At 37.2% G+C, this 15,461-nt stretch overlaps 1 protein-coding gene across 1 annotated transcript in view; it reads right to left on the bottom strand.

The window, feature by feature from the left end:
* Nucleotides 1-15,461, bottom strand: part of FRAS1 (Fraser extracellular matrix complex subunit 1) — an 868,578-nt gene that overhangs the window by 170,226 nt on the left and 682,891 nt on the right. Inside the window, 3 exon segments of the mRNA XM_053703296.1 lie at nucleotides 10,234-10,266; nucleotides 11,773-11,910; nucleotides 15,155-15,269. Coding sequence (XP_053559271.1) covers nucleotides 10,234-10,266; nucleotides 11,773-11,910; nucleotides 15,155-15,269 — 286 coding nt within the window.

The raw sequence follows: 15,461 nt of genomic DNA on the forward strand, positions 1-15,461 counted from the left end.
GGAGACCCTCTAATTTTTTATCCATAGGATCTTTGAAAGCACAACTGTCTTCGATAGGTATAGTTGTACGCTTAGCGAGAGTAGAAACAGCTCCCTCCACCTTAGGAACCGTCTGCCACGAGTCCCATACGGTGTCAGATATGGGAAACATTTTCTTGAAAACAGGAGGGGGAACGAACGGTATACCTGGTCTATCCCACTCCTTAGTAACAATATTCGCAATCCTCTTAGGGACTGGAAAAACATCAGTGTAAACAGGCACCTCTAAGTATTTGTCCATTTTACACAATTTCTCTGGGACCACTATAGGGTCACAATCATCTAGAGTCGCTAATACCTCTCTGAGCAATAATCGGAGGTGGTCAAGCTTAAATTTAAAGGCCGTCATATCAGAATCTGTCTGAGGGAGCGTCTTTCCTGAATCAGAAATTTCTCCCTCAGATAAAAAATCCCTTACCCCCACTTCAGAACATTGTGAGGGTATATCGGATACGGCTACCAAAGCGTCAGACGGCTCAGCATTTGTTCTTAACCCAGAGCTGTCACGCTTTCCTTGTAAACCAGGCAGTTTAGAGAAAACCTCTGTGATGGTTTTATTCATAACTGTGGCCATGTCTTGTAAAGTAAATGAATTAGACGCACTAGAGGTACTTGGCGTCACTTGTGCGGGCGTTACTGGTTGTGACACTTGGGGAGAGCTAGATGTTAAACCCTCATTTGCTTCTGTCTGAGAATCATCTATTGCAATAATTTTAAGTGCTAAAATATGCTCTTTATAATTTATAGACATATCAGTGCAAGTGGGACACATTCTAAGAGGGGGTTCCACAATGGTTTCTAAACACATTGAACAAGGATTTTCCTTGGTGTCAGACATGTTAAACAGGCTAGTAATGTAACAAGCAAGCTTGGAAAACACTTTAAAGGGACATTATACACTCATTTTTTCTTTGCATAAATGTTTTGTAGATGATCTATTTATATAGCCCATGAAGTTTTAAAAAAAAAAATTTTTTTATAGTTTTGCTTATTTTTAAATAACATTGCTCTGATTTTCAGACTCCTAACCAAGCCCCAAAGTTTTATGTGAATACCGTCAGCTACCTACTCCAGCTTGCTCCTGTTTGTGTAAAGGGTCTTTTCATATGCAAAAGAAGGGGGAGGGGGGGAGTGTCTTATTTCCCACTTGCAGTGGGCTTTCCAGCTACCTTTTCAACAGAGCCAAACTGACAGCTTCTAAGTAAGTTTTTAAACAGTTTTATACTGGATTTTTATATCAGTATCTGTGCATCTTATTCTTTATAGTAGTGTCTATTACATGCAGTTATATGAAAATGAGTGTATACTGTCCCTTTAATCAAAGTAAATAAAAAACGGTACTGTGCCTTTAAGAGAAAAAAAGCTGCACAAACTCTGCAAAACAGTGTAAAAAAGCAGTAAACTCAACAAAATTTTTACAGTAGCATCATAAAGCCTTAGTAACTTTGCACAACTATGCAAATAAACAATTAACCCCTTAATGTAAAAACCGGACTGACAAACCGTCAAAAACCGGTAAAAAATGTTCAGCACCCTCCCACAGCTCTGCTGTGGCGCCTACCTGCCCTTTAGGAACGATTTTCTGGGGAAAAACCTTCTTTACAGCCCTCAAACACAGTAGGAACCTCTGGAGAAGCAGCTGGATGTCTCTGAGGAAAAGAAACGGCGCAACTGAGGCGCGAAAATAGGCCCCTCCCACCTCACTCGATGTTATGGGGCCTAAAAGAAACACAACAGAGTGTTTCTTAAACTAGCCATGTGGGTTAATAACCCTTAAACAAGCCACAATGACCCCTTAAAGTCCCTCAAAAATCGTTATATTTTCTAATAAAAACAAACGTTTTTTCCTATTAGTGTCACCAGTAACTAATGAGCCCTTTATGCTGGGATTCCTATTAAATTTCTGAATACAGCTTACCCTTCCCTCATGGGGATATTGCCAGCCTTTTCTAGAAATAAGACAGTCTGTCTAGAAAAAAATAGACTAAACATACCTCAATGCAGTTTAGCCTGCAAACCGTTCCCCCAACTGAAGTTTTCCTGTACTCTTCAGCCCTTGTGAGAACAGCAGTGGATCTTAGTTACAAAGTTCTAAGATCATTATCCTCCTTGCAGAAATCTTCATTCCTTTTCTGCCAGAGAGTAAATAGTACACACCGGTACCATTTAAAATAACAAACTTTTGCTTGAGAAAATAAAAACTAACATTTTTGTCACCACACTCACTTTACCCTTCCTAGCAGTTAAGCACGCAAAGAGAATGACTGGGGGGTGGAGCTAAGGGAAGAGCTATATAGACAGCTCTGCTGTGGGTGCTCTCTTTGCCACTTTCTGTTAGGAAGGAGAATATCCCACAAGTATGGATGAATCAGTGGACTCGATACATCTTACAAGAGAAAAGTAGATTACTATGTCTCCCTAGTATCTAAGATCCCTATCAGGGATTCCCAATAGAATATGACATCATAGCATTTATGGAGAGTCCCCTTTCTAAAATTAACATATTCCCCTTGGGACATGAGTGTTTTAGTATATTGAATCCACTCCGCCTTTGAAGGGGGGGAGGATAGATTTCTACTTCATTAATTGCAATGTTTTAGCACTATTCATGCCTATTACCAATAGATTCCATCTAATAGTATACATCTCAGTGGGTCTATGGTAGTGGGCTCTAATACAAAGTCTTCCCCTAAAATTATGCAAAAGCTCGATTCAACCTGTGACCAAAAAGGTCCAAGTATCCTTCCTTGCCACCACACATGTGCCATAGTGTCTCTCTCTCTCTCCACACCCCCTCCAACAACCCCCACTAGCATTTGGATATATATGTTTCAAACGGGCCGGGGTCAAATACCATTGTGTCAGTATCTTATGGTTGATTTCTAAATTTTTGGTGATGCAGAAGATTTATAAATGTTGGAAAATATATTTTCCCAGTCTTTGGTTTTTAAGGTCAGTCCAAGTTCTTCCAGCCAACCCGTTGTATATGTGGGTAAATTGGACCATGTTAAGTGGGAGATCTCAACAGATCATCTCTATTAGGGGAATTTTGGAGAAAATGATGCAATTGTGCATATTTGAGCCATGAGGAACAATTCCCTCCAGTAATATCCCTTAAATCGTGTCTCTGTTTTAATTTGCCATTATGTGTCAGTGTTATAAATGGTACTGTGTAACCTAATTCTCCACCATTGACCATGTACAAATCTAACCCACCTAAGAATTTGGCATTATAGGATATAGGTGATAGGAGAGAGACTCTAGAGGATATACCTTTCTGTGTATCCCTTAACTGATCCCAGCTATCAAATATATGCAAGTATAAACTTGAAGTTTTCACAACAGTAGGTCTAACCTGTGGGTTGACCCAGCAAAGTGCACCTAGTGAAGGGCTCCGTAGAATATGCGAGTCTATAGTGGTCCATGCCTTTCGTGCCGCCTCTCTATGGCAATCTAAAATGCGTTGTAGTGTGACCGCCTTATAGTATTTCTTTATACATGGTACCCCTAATCCACCCTCCCCCAATGGCCTATATATAGTGTTTTTATTTATTTGATGTCTAATCTTCCCCCAGACAAATGAATTAATAGCAAGTTGTATCTTAGTGAGGAATGTTCTTGGGAGGTGAATTGGAACAGTTTGCAGGAGATATAGTAGCTGGGGAAGTGTAGTCATTTGAATTGCTTGTATACGCCCCCACCATGTTAATGGTTTATCCCTCCAGTTTTGGAGGTCTTTATTCAATTTGTTCAGCATTGAAATATAGTTATATTGGTACATTTGGTGATATGAGGGTGCCAAATCTATCTATTTGAATTTTTGTTGTTGGATCCTATATGGGCAGATTTGTTTAAAAAGACGGAATTGTTCAGCGACCATATTGATGTTAAGGATTTCAGATTTTTGGGGTTTTATCAGGTAATTTGAAAGTTTGTAAAATCTCGTAAACTCTGTTAAAGAGAGATGTAAATGGTGAGTCATGGAAACCAAGACGTCACAAGGTAAGCGTGTGTTCATTTGAGCCTAGTTTAATGCACTGTATGCTGATATTTTCCTTAACGTGCGCTGCCAACTTTTCTATAGAAAGCGCGATAAAAGGAGAGGGGACAGGGGGCACCCCTGCCTAGTGCCGTTATATATCTTAAAATTATTAGACAGAATGCCGTTAGCTTTAACCCGAGCTGAGGGGCTCCCATATACACTAAAAAATATTTTTATCATCATAGTCCCAAAACCAAATTTAGCAAGGGATGCCCTGAGGAACCCCCAGTCCAGACGGTCAAATGCTTTCTCAGCATCTGTAGATATCAGGACTGTGGGCTCCCCAGTTCTTTTAACCTGCTCAATAAGATGTAAAGTCCTCTCGGCCAGGGACAAATCCTGATTGGTCTACATGGATTAATTTGGGCAAAATGGAGTTTATTTGTTTGGATAGGATTTTAGTGAAAAGTTTTATGTCTGTATTGAGTAATAATATGGGCCTATAATTTCCCACTAATGTGGGATCTTTTCCCGATTTTGGTAATACTGTAATATGCGCTTCTAAGGATTGTGTTGGCCAACTGGTATCTGTGTCAAGTATGTGAAACATGGAGGTAAGATGCGGGGCTAGTATATGCTTAAACTGCTTGTAGTAGGCATTAGAAAACCCATCTGGGCCTGGGCTTTTATGGAGTGGCAATTTATCTATGGCTGAATTTTTTTATCAATACGCAAATAATTCTTATGTGGGTAGAAATAAAATGTAAAGTTTTTTTTTGTCGGGGGGTGATTAGTCCGTCATACATCAGGGACAATTATGGCTGAGGAAACCGAACCCTGATCTGATGAACAATCAATATTTGTCTCTAGTGCCACATTCAAGTCCCCTGCTAGTATCAGAACTCCTCTCTGAACTTCCATTATTTTATTTGTGAGTGTTTGATAGAATTTAGCTTGTTTCTTATGAGGTGCATATACATTTACCAATGTAGTAAGCCTATTATATAAAGTGCCCACTAGTATGAGCCACCTTACCTCTGTGTCCTCTACTCTTTGAAATGGTGTCATTCTATTAAAGAGTATTCCCACTCCATTTCTTTTTTTCACATGTGATGCAAAATAACCCAATGGGTATTCCCTATTGTGGAATTGGGGAGTATTATTCCTAGGGAAATGTGTTTACTGAACAAATGCTATGTTACCCTCTCTTTTTTGAAAACTTGAGAGAGCAACCAATCTTTTAGTTGGTGAATTTAACCCTTTTGAGTTTTGTGTGATTACTTTAACCTTCAAATTATTCATTACTGTAGGTGGGGGTGTAAACCTGTGTGTGGCTACCTGTAATCTTTGACATGAAATAAGTCGTACCTGTGCGGATCTAGCTTTGCTGTTTATTCTCATAACGGTGCCTGTATGAATGGCCCAGTGCCAGGGGATCTTTATAAGTGTTGTGCTGTGTGAACCCTTAAAGATGGATTTGAAGAGGAAGCATAATGTGAGAGAAAAGAAAAGTAGTGACAGGACCAGTACTACTTCAGTAGGATTTCTGTGACAAAACAAACATGTTCAACTAATATAACAATAGCTGAACAAAGATTAAGAAATATTTCATGCATTAATTGCATTCTGACGAATTCAAAGTGTACGAGAAATTCCCGCTTGAGAGAGGTTCGTATCTCTCAATAGTGCACTTAAGTAACTTAGGTATACTTAATTAAACCTGGTAGGTGAACATTGTAAACTTATGCAAAATACTGTCTAATTCTCTGGTTACTAAGCAACATATCTTTTTAACTTCTTACTCAGGGGGAAGTAAGCAATGCTATTTTTATAGACATATCCTACAGATAGATATTAAACCTTTTAAATACAAAAAAGAGAAATATCACCTACAACATATGAAGGCATACAGTTTAGAATTAACTTTGCAGTCCTCTTGTTAACTAAAATTCTACAGGCAAAGGAAGTAGAGTTCATGTGGGGTCCACCACTTCTCGAGAAATCTGGGTTCTGGTATTGTGGTCTCTAGCTTTTCTCTTCTTGGAAACTTTGTTTCAGCTGGGGCGAGGTTGCTTTTGGGAGCTTTCTGTAGGAACATTGATGTCTTCAGTGGACTCCTGGAGCTTTGGGAGAGCAGGACGACAAGAAATGCTCAATGACGAACAGAATTGTTCAATGTCCTCCGTGGATTTGTAGATAGCCATGATGTTTACTTTGGCAACTCTCAGACTAAATGGGAATCCCCACCTATATTGAATTCCCAAGTCTCTGAGACGAGTGGTGAGGTATTTGATATCTCTTCTTTTGGCTAAAGTCATGGGACTAAGGTCAGAAAAAAAGGAAACCGAATTCCCTTCAAAGGATATTGGGTGCTTCTTCCTTGCAGCATATAGGATATTTTCCTTGTCTCTAAAACTAGAGAACTTGATAATAATGTTGCAGAGGGGAACTTGATCTTTAGGCACAGGTCTCAAAGGCCTATGATATCTGTCCATGGGAAATTCTCTCTCTCTCTCCTCCTCTCCTTCTATAATATAGTTGAAGAGCCTTTGCAGATATGGGAGAAGCTGTCCAGTTACAATAGAGTCAGGGATTCCCCAATCTAACATTTTGACGTTGTCCCCTATTGTCAAGGTCCTCCACTTGATCTTGTTATTGTTGTATTTGGTTTTGATAGTGTGTGGATTGCCTGGTATGCAAGTCCAAATACTTGTTAGTTTGTTCAGCATCTTCCTCCAACATGTCAATCATGTTGCCGATTTCATTTGTCCTTTTTTACCTCAGCTAGGCTGGTTTTGATGACTTGACTCACTTGTGTGATAAGGGAAGAAAAATCTTCCTTAGACGGTAGTGATCTTAGATCTGCTCTAGTAAGTGGTGCCCGATCATCTTTATCTTCTTTAGGGTGTATGTCATCGTTCTCAGTGTCATCTGCTTCATGCAGGTCTCCTTGTGTTGCTTCAGCACTTTTAAAAAAGTTATGCAATTTGGCACTAGGTGTATTCAAGCCCTTTTGCAGCTTATCTGCTTTCTAAATTCTTCTTGTCGCCATTTCTGCAATAGTGTTAGTATGCTCTTAGTGCTCAGTGTTAACCCTGCTAACTGTAAATATGGAGTGCACTTCCTTCTTGTATATGATGGAATCCTCTATGCACAGATCCGTTATGTTATGTCCGATATGGTTACATACAATGTTTTAAAAGTGGCACAGTCCCTTCAGTTTGCGGTACACAAAACAGATATTGGGGCATATGTATCAAGGTCTGGCGGACCTGATCCGACACTGCGGATCAGGTCCGCCAGAACTCGCTGAATACGGCGAGCAATACGCTTGCTGTATTCAGCATTGCACCAGCAGCTAACAAGAGCTGCTGGTGCAACGCCGCCCCCTGCAGACTCGCGGTCAATCAGCCGCCAGCAGGGGGTGTCAATCAACCCAATCGTACTCGATCGCGATGTATTGTGGCGATGTCTGTCTGCCTGCTCAGAGAAGGTGGACAGGTTATGGAGCAGCGGTCTTTGTGACCGCTGCTTCATAACTGCTGTTTCTGGCGAGTCATAAGACTCGCCAGAAACACGGGGCATCAAGCTCCATTCGGAGCTTGATACATATGCCCCTATAAGTGAATCCTCTTACTGAGGTCTTGCATTACAAGTGTGAGGTATATGAGCTGACAAAATGAGAAAAAAAGTCACCCCTTAGAGGATTCTGCTATCCGGGTAATGTGGCTCTACTTTCATCTTTTAATGCATAGCTTGATATTAGGAATCCTGTCTTTCAGGCCCTTAACGATCTGTTAATGTGCAAACACCTTCTTTCTTTTATTTTAATGTGCATATTAAAGTAAGTCTTTCATCTGTACATTGCGATTATATCGCTTCTCCCACGTGGCAGTTTACGGGGAGTTATTCCTGCTTAGGCTTTAAACTTTCAATGCCGCATGGCGGCCCGTGCTACTCTAAAATTGCTGTTGACAATAGCTGTACCCGTGAGAGACTCTGAAATAATTCCCCCGTTATATTAGAGTAATTGGAGGGAGATATCGGTTACATTAGCCAAGGATTCAAAGTTGTTACCTCCGCCTTGTCAGGAGTTCCGGGAATCCAAGATGGCGCTGCACACTCTCCTGCCGCAACCCTTCAGCGGTTGTTATACCAGCTTACATGAGCCCTCAAGTCTGTTATCCGATTCCCAGCTTAACTGGAGCTTCCCCTGATGTTGACAGCATTCAGACTAGTGATTTCACCTAGTTGTTCGCATTAACGATGCATTTTTGGTTACTGACTGCATGGAGATCTCTTTTCATGCAACCATCTCCATTGCTGGTCGGCTCCGCCCCTAATATTTTTAACATTTTAACAGCTGCTCTTTAATATACACAATAGAACATTTTAAGTAACAGCCGCCATCTAGTTGTTCTCAAATGTTTGTGTGTTACAATTTCTATTGTATACATAGGAACAATATCCAATTTAGGGTTAATAATTATTTGGAAATACCACAATATAATATAAAGATATTAAAAAGCAAACACGCAGTTTCAAAAATGTTTTTTCCCCAATTACACAGTAGATTATTAAAATATTGATTTGTGAAATGGTTGACCTTTTTGTTTAATAATGTTGGTGCTGTTTACACCTAACAGATGGTAGAAGAAAGGATCAATGCACATTACTGGCAACATAACTTCATGTGATCTTGTTTTGATTACAAAATTAGACCTTTTAATATTTCTAAAAAGCAATCTTCTTTGGTGAAACTAACCCTATTTGTTGGATGTTTTTAAAACACACAGTAATATTAATATATAATAAAAAATAAATTTATTTTTTTCATTTTATGAGATCAGGAATCTTGATTAAAAAGAATTTGCAGTTATGAATGTTCTGTATCTTAAAATCCTTTTTTAAAGGGATATTTAATACTAAATAATTGCTAGAAAGAATGATGTATTCAAAGAAAACATTAACCTGATATTTTCTTAATATTCAGTGCCCGATGCTCTAAATTTCACAATTTTAGGCGTGTTTTTTCTTGCCGACCCTCGCAGGGGCTGCCCTGGTTGAATTATTGTAAAAAAATGGGCAGTTCCTACAAGTGGCGAAATCTCTACTATTGAAAGTAATGGAGCTCACTGGAAAGGGACATAGAGCAAAGTTAGCAGTGAGCGCACTTTAAAAAGTAAATCCTGCGGCCAATATAAATCACATTACGCTGCTTTCTGTGTATAGAATCTTACAATCACCTAATTTTACATGTTTTCATCGACTTAACTGCAAAAGGTTTTAATGCACTTTTTTATATATGTGTTTATGTGTGTATATATGTTTGTAAATACATGTATACACATATAAACACATAAATACATATATCCAAACCTATATCTATCTATATATTTATATATATGCCTTTTATTTCTAACACCTGAGACATCAAATCTTTGAGCTCTTATAACTTTTTTTTATATGATGACATGCATGTATGCATGAACGAAACGCGTCAAATAGGGAGCACCTTCTTGTACCCTATGGTTCAGATCCAATAAACTAACGATTATGCAAACTAAGGGACTCAGCGTTCTTTTCTTCCTTTTTTATATAATTGTTTTTTTAATAATTTTTTATTAGATAGTGTTATTACAAATGTAACTGTACTTTTAAATGTATTTTTGATGTGTGTTGTGACACTTTTTTGTTTTGTGAAACAGTTAACCAGAGCTCTGAGGACGCACTATCCCGACACGCGTTTACTTCAATTGCGCTCAAGCGATCGCATTTACTTTCAACTTGTAATATGATCACAAAACCTGACGCACACAAACAGCTGTGACAAACCACTTTTTGCTTACGCGTAAATGTTAACGCACCACTCGTAAACTGGCCCTCAATAGGCATGTGTCCTATGACTGCAATACAACGCACATGCAAAGTTTACTACCCAAATGACAGTTTCAGTGCTTATAAATCATTTAATCTGTATGCAGATGTTTAGCAATTCAGTAATTAATGACATACATATATAAACACCTTTTTTTAATGTCTTATTACAGTATAATATAAATTGTTGGCTATACCTGTAGTCCTTGCACGTTAACTACATTTTTTACTAGATATCACAGTAAAATTAAGATTCCTTTGTGCACATTTTTAACACTATAAATGAGATGGGAATGAAGAAATAGTAAACAGGAGTCAAAGATTTTTTTTTTTACCTTTAAAGAAGAAATTAACAGTCTCTGGAAGACCTGTATAAAACAGAAAATTCAGTCCATGTTAAGCCCAAAGATGGCAAATAAAAAAAAAATGTATACTGAACTGTAATACAAATTGTCAATGTTTAAATAAAGCATTGTTCAAAGTAATTTTGTGATCATGTAATTTATTTTCTAACACATATGGTCTAAATAGTTTGCTGTATTAACCTTAGAAATAATTCTTATTTGTTTAGTGCAAAAGAAGTTCTCATTAATATGTGGGATAACCGAATCCTTTTCAATGTTCAAAAATAACAACAAAGTTCAAAAAATGCTTTAATTCCCTGAAACATTTTAATAATAGCATAAATTCATGCACAAAGGTTAATGAAAAGGACACTGCTGGTTATTGGTGGCAACATACGTATGCCAATCCTCATTGGTTGCTTGGTGGACTTTACTTAGAACTGTACTATAAAATGACTTTAACTATGCATTCAACCCATTTAATGGGTGTAAAATACAGTTACATTTGTGCAAACATTATATTCTCTAATGCAATACTGAATTTTAATATTATAGTACTCTGCCTCTATAAATAAAATGGCTTAATCTATAAATATAAGAATGACACCCAGGGAAGAAACTACAGGGGGTGCAGAGATCGCAATTACGACTGGGCCCCCAAGTGTGGGGGCCCAGCTTTAAAAACAAACATTTTTTTTATTTTTTTTTAATGAAAAACGTTGACCTGCCACTGCCTGCACTGATATCATGTGAGTGTGACATGATGCTTCACTAGTGTCTCTGACTACAGGGGTTAGTGTTTCTGTTTTACCCATTGTTGTTTATGTATGTGTGTGCATGTGTGTGTGTATGTATGTGACTGTGTGTGTATTTATGTATGTATGTGAGTGTGTATGTGTGTGTGTGTGTGTGTATGTTTGTGGAACCAGCAAATTACAGACCTTGTTACTACAGCATGGGGGGAGGGGGTAAACAGTGTCACTATACAGTACCACTATATACAGTATGGGGGGGACTGGACTATGTCACAGACTACTGTGGTCACTTTATAAAGTACTGGGGCGGGTAGGGTCAGGCCAGCCATCTCAACGGCAGATTACAGACTGTGTCACTGACTCACTATATACAGTACTGGTGGGTTAAACAGTGTCACTATATACAGTAATAGGGGGTCAGACCATCTTACAGACTGTGGGCACAGGGTACCTACTTTTGCAGACATGTAATCTGATTTAATTTTTTTTTCTGTGTTAAATGTTAAAAAAGAAAAGAAAAAAGATATGTATCAAATTCACTTTTTTTTGGGGTGGGGGTGTGGTGGCCCTTCTTAGATTCTTGCACCTGGACCCTGTGGTTTCTAGTAATGCCTCTGATGACACCTTCAATCTAGTCTATTGTACACTTAAACATAAATAAGTTGAAGATGTACCGTAAATCTTCCCTAATAAATCTGTAAAGTGAATCTCTTCTAAATGTTGCATAAGGAACTTTACAGGAAACAAAAAAAAAAGGGGGAGTCTCTATACTTACCCATAAAGGAAAAGTCCATGATCTCGCTCAGGTGCGATGCTGCTCTAGGTGGTCGGTATACAATTTTGCCTTGGTTAATGTCTGCTTGAGTGAAGTAGCTTACCAGGGAGTGGGGCCTGTCTTTATGCTCAAGCCTACCTGCAGACAAATAGATATATCTGCATTTTAACAAGCTGTAGCCACACATCTCTTAATAACCTACAGCTGCTCCAACTGAGTTTATATTTAGTGGACAACTGTACAATTGACCATGGAGCTAAAGAGGAAGTATTTTAAAATAGGACATGTTTCTAACGGCACCATTTATAAAGCTGCAGATGTAGCTTAGGAGCCCATTGCATTGCTGTGTTCCTTTAGTAAAAACAAATATATTCAATCAAATTAAACATAAATAGAAACAGATTGTGTTAAACACAGCAAACAACCAACTTAATTTCTTGCAAAATGAGCAATTAGCATTTTTCATTGTAGCCACTGCCCTCAAGGAGACGAGAGAGCAGACATGTTTTGAACTTAAAGGGATATTCTAGTCAAAATTATAATTTCATGCATCAGATAGAGCATTACATTTTAAGCATCTTTCTAATTTACTCCTATTATCAATTTTTCTTTGTTCTCTTGGTATCTTTATATGAAAAAGCAAGAATGTAAGGTTAGGAGCTGGCTCATTTTGTCTAAATGTAGCCACCTGGGTAGCGCTTGCTGATTGGTGGCTATATTTAGAGACCAATCAGCAAGCGCTATCCAGGTTCTGAACCAAAAATGGGCTGGCTTGTTAGCTTACATTCTTGCTTTTTCAAATAAAGATGCCAAGAAAACGAAAAAAAATGAATAGGAGTAAATTAGAAAGGTGCTTAAAATTGCATGCTCTATCTGAATCGTGAAAGTTTAACTTTGACTAGACTATCCCTTTAAAGTGAATGTAAAGTTTAATGAATAATTGCCCGTTTTTTAAAAATACTCTTAAAAACCAGGGCACTTTCATTCATTAAATTTTACAATAAAGCTTCTTTTTTTAAATGCTTGACTTTGTTTTATAGAAAGCAGACTATTGATCCTCCACCCCCAGGCCCTGCTGTAGTTATCATATTAATGACTAATCTGGTTTCCTCCAACCGTTGCATTGCCTCACGAGCTGGATGCCAAAGGGGGCACACAACAACTGGAGGAAGCCGGATTCATCAACGATCTGCTAACTACAGCAGGAGCTGCCGGAGGAGTATCGCCGGTCTGCTTTCCATAAAACAAAGGTTTTAAAAAAAAAACTTTATAGTTAAGTTTAATGAATGAAAGTGCCCCTGTTTTTAAGAGTATTTTTAAAAACCAGGCACTTATTCATTAAACTTTACATTTACTTTAAGTTGCCTCTTCTGAGCGTATGCAAAAAAGACTTACTGTTTCTCTTGCATTCACTATATATTAAGGCAGCTCAAGTTACTCTTGAAGTTGTATAACGTCAAGCTAGGTAAGACTTCCTGTAGAGCTCCATTGTAAGGCTGTGACAGGAAGTGACTATTACTGCTCAAATTAAGTTAAAAAAAAATAAAAATGAAAAATTATTTTAAAATGATAAATAATATTTTAATTAAGTATAACCCACTGCTTAGTATTTTTTTAATTACAACAAAGAATTAGACTATTTTATATCCCTTTAAGGTCTCTGCTTCCTAATCACTACACCTCCTCAGAGGCGGCAGACTACAAATATCTCAGACTCATTTATTTGGCATGATTGACAAGCACCGCTCTTGTGTTATTGGTTGTACAAAAGCAGGGGGCGTGGCTGTACAAGATGTTTGCCCACTGTATAATAAGCAAAGCCCTAATCTACATGTACTTATAAATTAAATTAAATTCTGTAAACTTAATTCCTGATGCTTATAACTGGCAATCTAAGGGCTAGCACTAGATTAAAATTATAATAAATTGTTTTTATATGCATTAGAAAACAATTACTGCATTGCAAACAATATGTATATATATAAAAAGTGCAAAAGTTTGCACTGTTTTGCAGACCCTTTGAAAAGTCTTTTGAATATTGTAGAACTCATCTCATTTGCTATGGATATTTATGGACAGATATAAACAAGCTTCTGCATATAGGAGGGTCCCAATTCTGAGTACCACAGACTGTATTTAAGTCTCTATGGGGGAGGGAAAACACTACAATACACACACTTTTCTGAATTCAATTAAATGCCCATTTAAAACTTAAAGGAATAGTAAAGTCCAAATTAAACTTTCATGATTCAGATAGAGCATGTCATTTTAAACAACTTTCGAATTTACTTTTATCCTCACATTTGATTTGTTCTCTTGTTATTCTAAGTTGAAAGCTAAACCTAGGTAGCAGTTTTTCACAGCTAGAGGGCATTAGTTCATGTGTTTCATATAGACAACACTGTGCTCATGCACGTGAAGTTATTTAAGAGTCAGCACTGACTGCCTGAAATGCAAGTCTGTCAAAAGATCTGAGATAAGGAGACAGTCAGCAGAAGCTTAGATACAAGGAATTACAGAGGTAAAAAGTATATTTCTATAACAGTATTGGTTATGAAAAACTGATAAATGGTAAAATAAAGGTATTTTCTATCTTTTTAAAAAAATAACATTTTTGGTGTTTACTATCCCTTTAAATGACCATGTTTTTATTTATTTCATAACCACATAAATTGACACTAGACAAATATATGAAAATACAATGGATACAAAAATAAAAAAGATTATAAAAATATTCACATAAACAAAAAAAATTAAGAACTGAATGGCAGCGAGACAAAGCCATATCCACATCATTGCATTTAAAAAAAGAATATATATAAATATATATTATATGTAAAATTTAGTTTCCCAAAAAAACGAAAGTAAAAGCTGTGTCATCCATCAACTATATTTTGCATTGTTATTTTCCTAACTAGTTAAAACAACTTTGATTATTATGTTTCTGCGATTAAAACTACACAACAGTGAAAAAAGAATCTATGGAAAAAAAAGAATGAAGTGATCATTTGAAGTGGCTTCTCATACAGCAATGTTGTACAGTAGTATTTTTAATTAAAACCATGTAGCTCTTTTAGGCTATAGCACCATTCCCAAACAAAATCAATCAAATTTAAATCTAATTTTGTTTTGGTTATTGCTTAGTCTAAACCGCTAATGTGCAAACGGAATTTGACTCAGATGGCACGAGTGACTGATTTAAAGTACTCCCCATTGAGAAACTGAACAACCATCGCTACATTTAGAATATGTAGAATGTTGAGCATTCTAAGTAACCAACTTAATCACCTTCATTAAATATCCCACAGGACATTGTCAGCAAATTAAAGCTCAGAGAAAATAAAAATGCTAAGAGTTAGTTTAATACATTTTTATTTCTTACCTTCATTTGGCTGCAAGGGCACAGTTACATTATAAACTATTTTCTCGCTAGGACTCTCAGAGTCAACAAAGGAAAGGTAATGGGACCCAATCACGGTCAGCCGGTCTTCAAAGGCCTAAAACAAAAGAAAGGAAATACTATTTATACATCATAATCTATTTATCTATCAGCATAAACATACATACATCTTTATATTAAACTACTGTTACAATGACTTTCATCACAACATAATGGCTAGATTACAAGTGGAGCGGTATTTTGCGTTTTTGCTATAGTGAAAATTCTGCTAGGATTTAAATTTCTGTGC

The sequence above is a fragment of the Bombina bombina genome, chromosome 2, assembly GCF_027579735.1.
Source record: "Bombina bombina isolate aBomBom1 chromosome 2, aBomBom1.pri, whole genome shotgun sequence".
In the NCBI taxonomy this organism is placed as follows: Eukaryota; Metazoa; Chordata; class Amphibia; order Anura; family Bombinatoridae; genus Bombina; species Bombina bombina.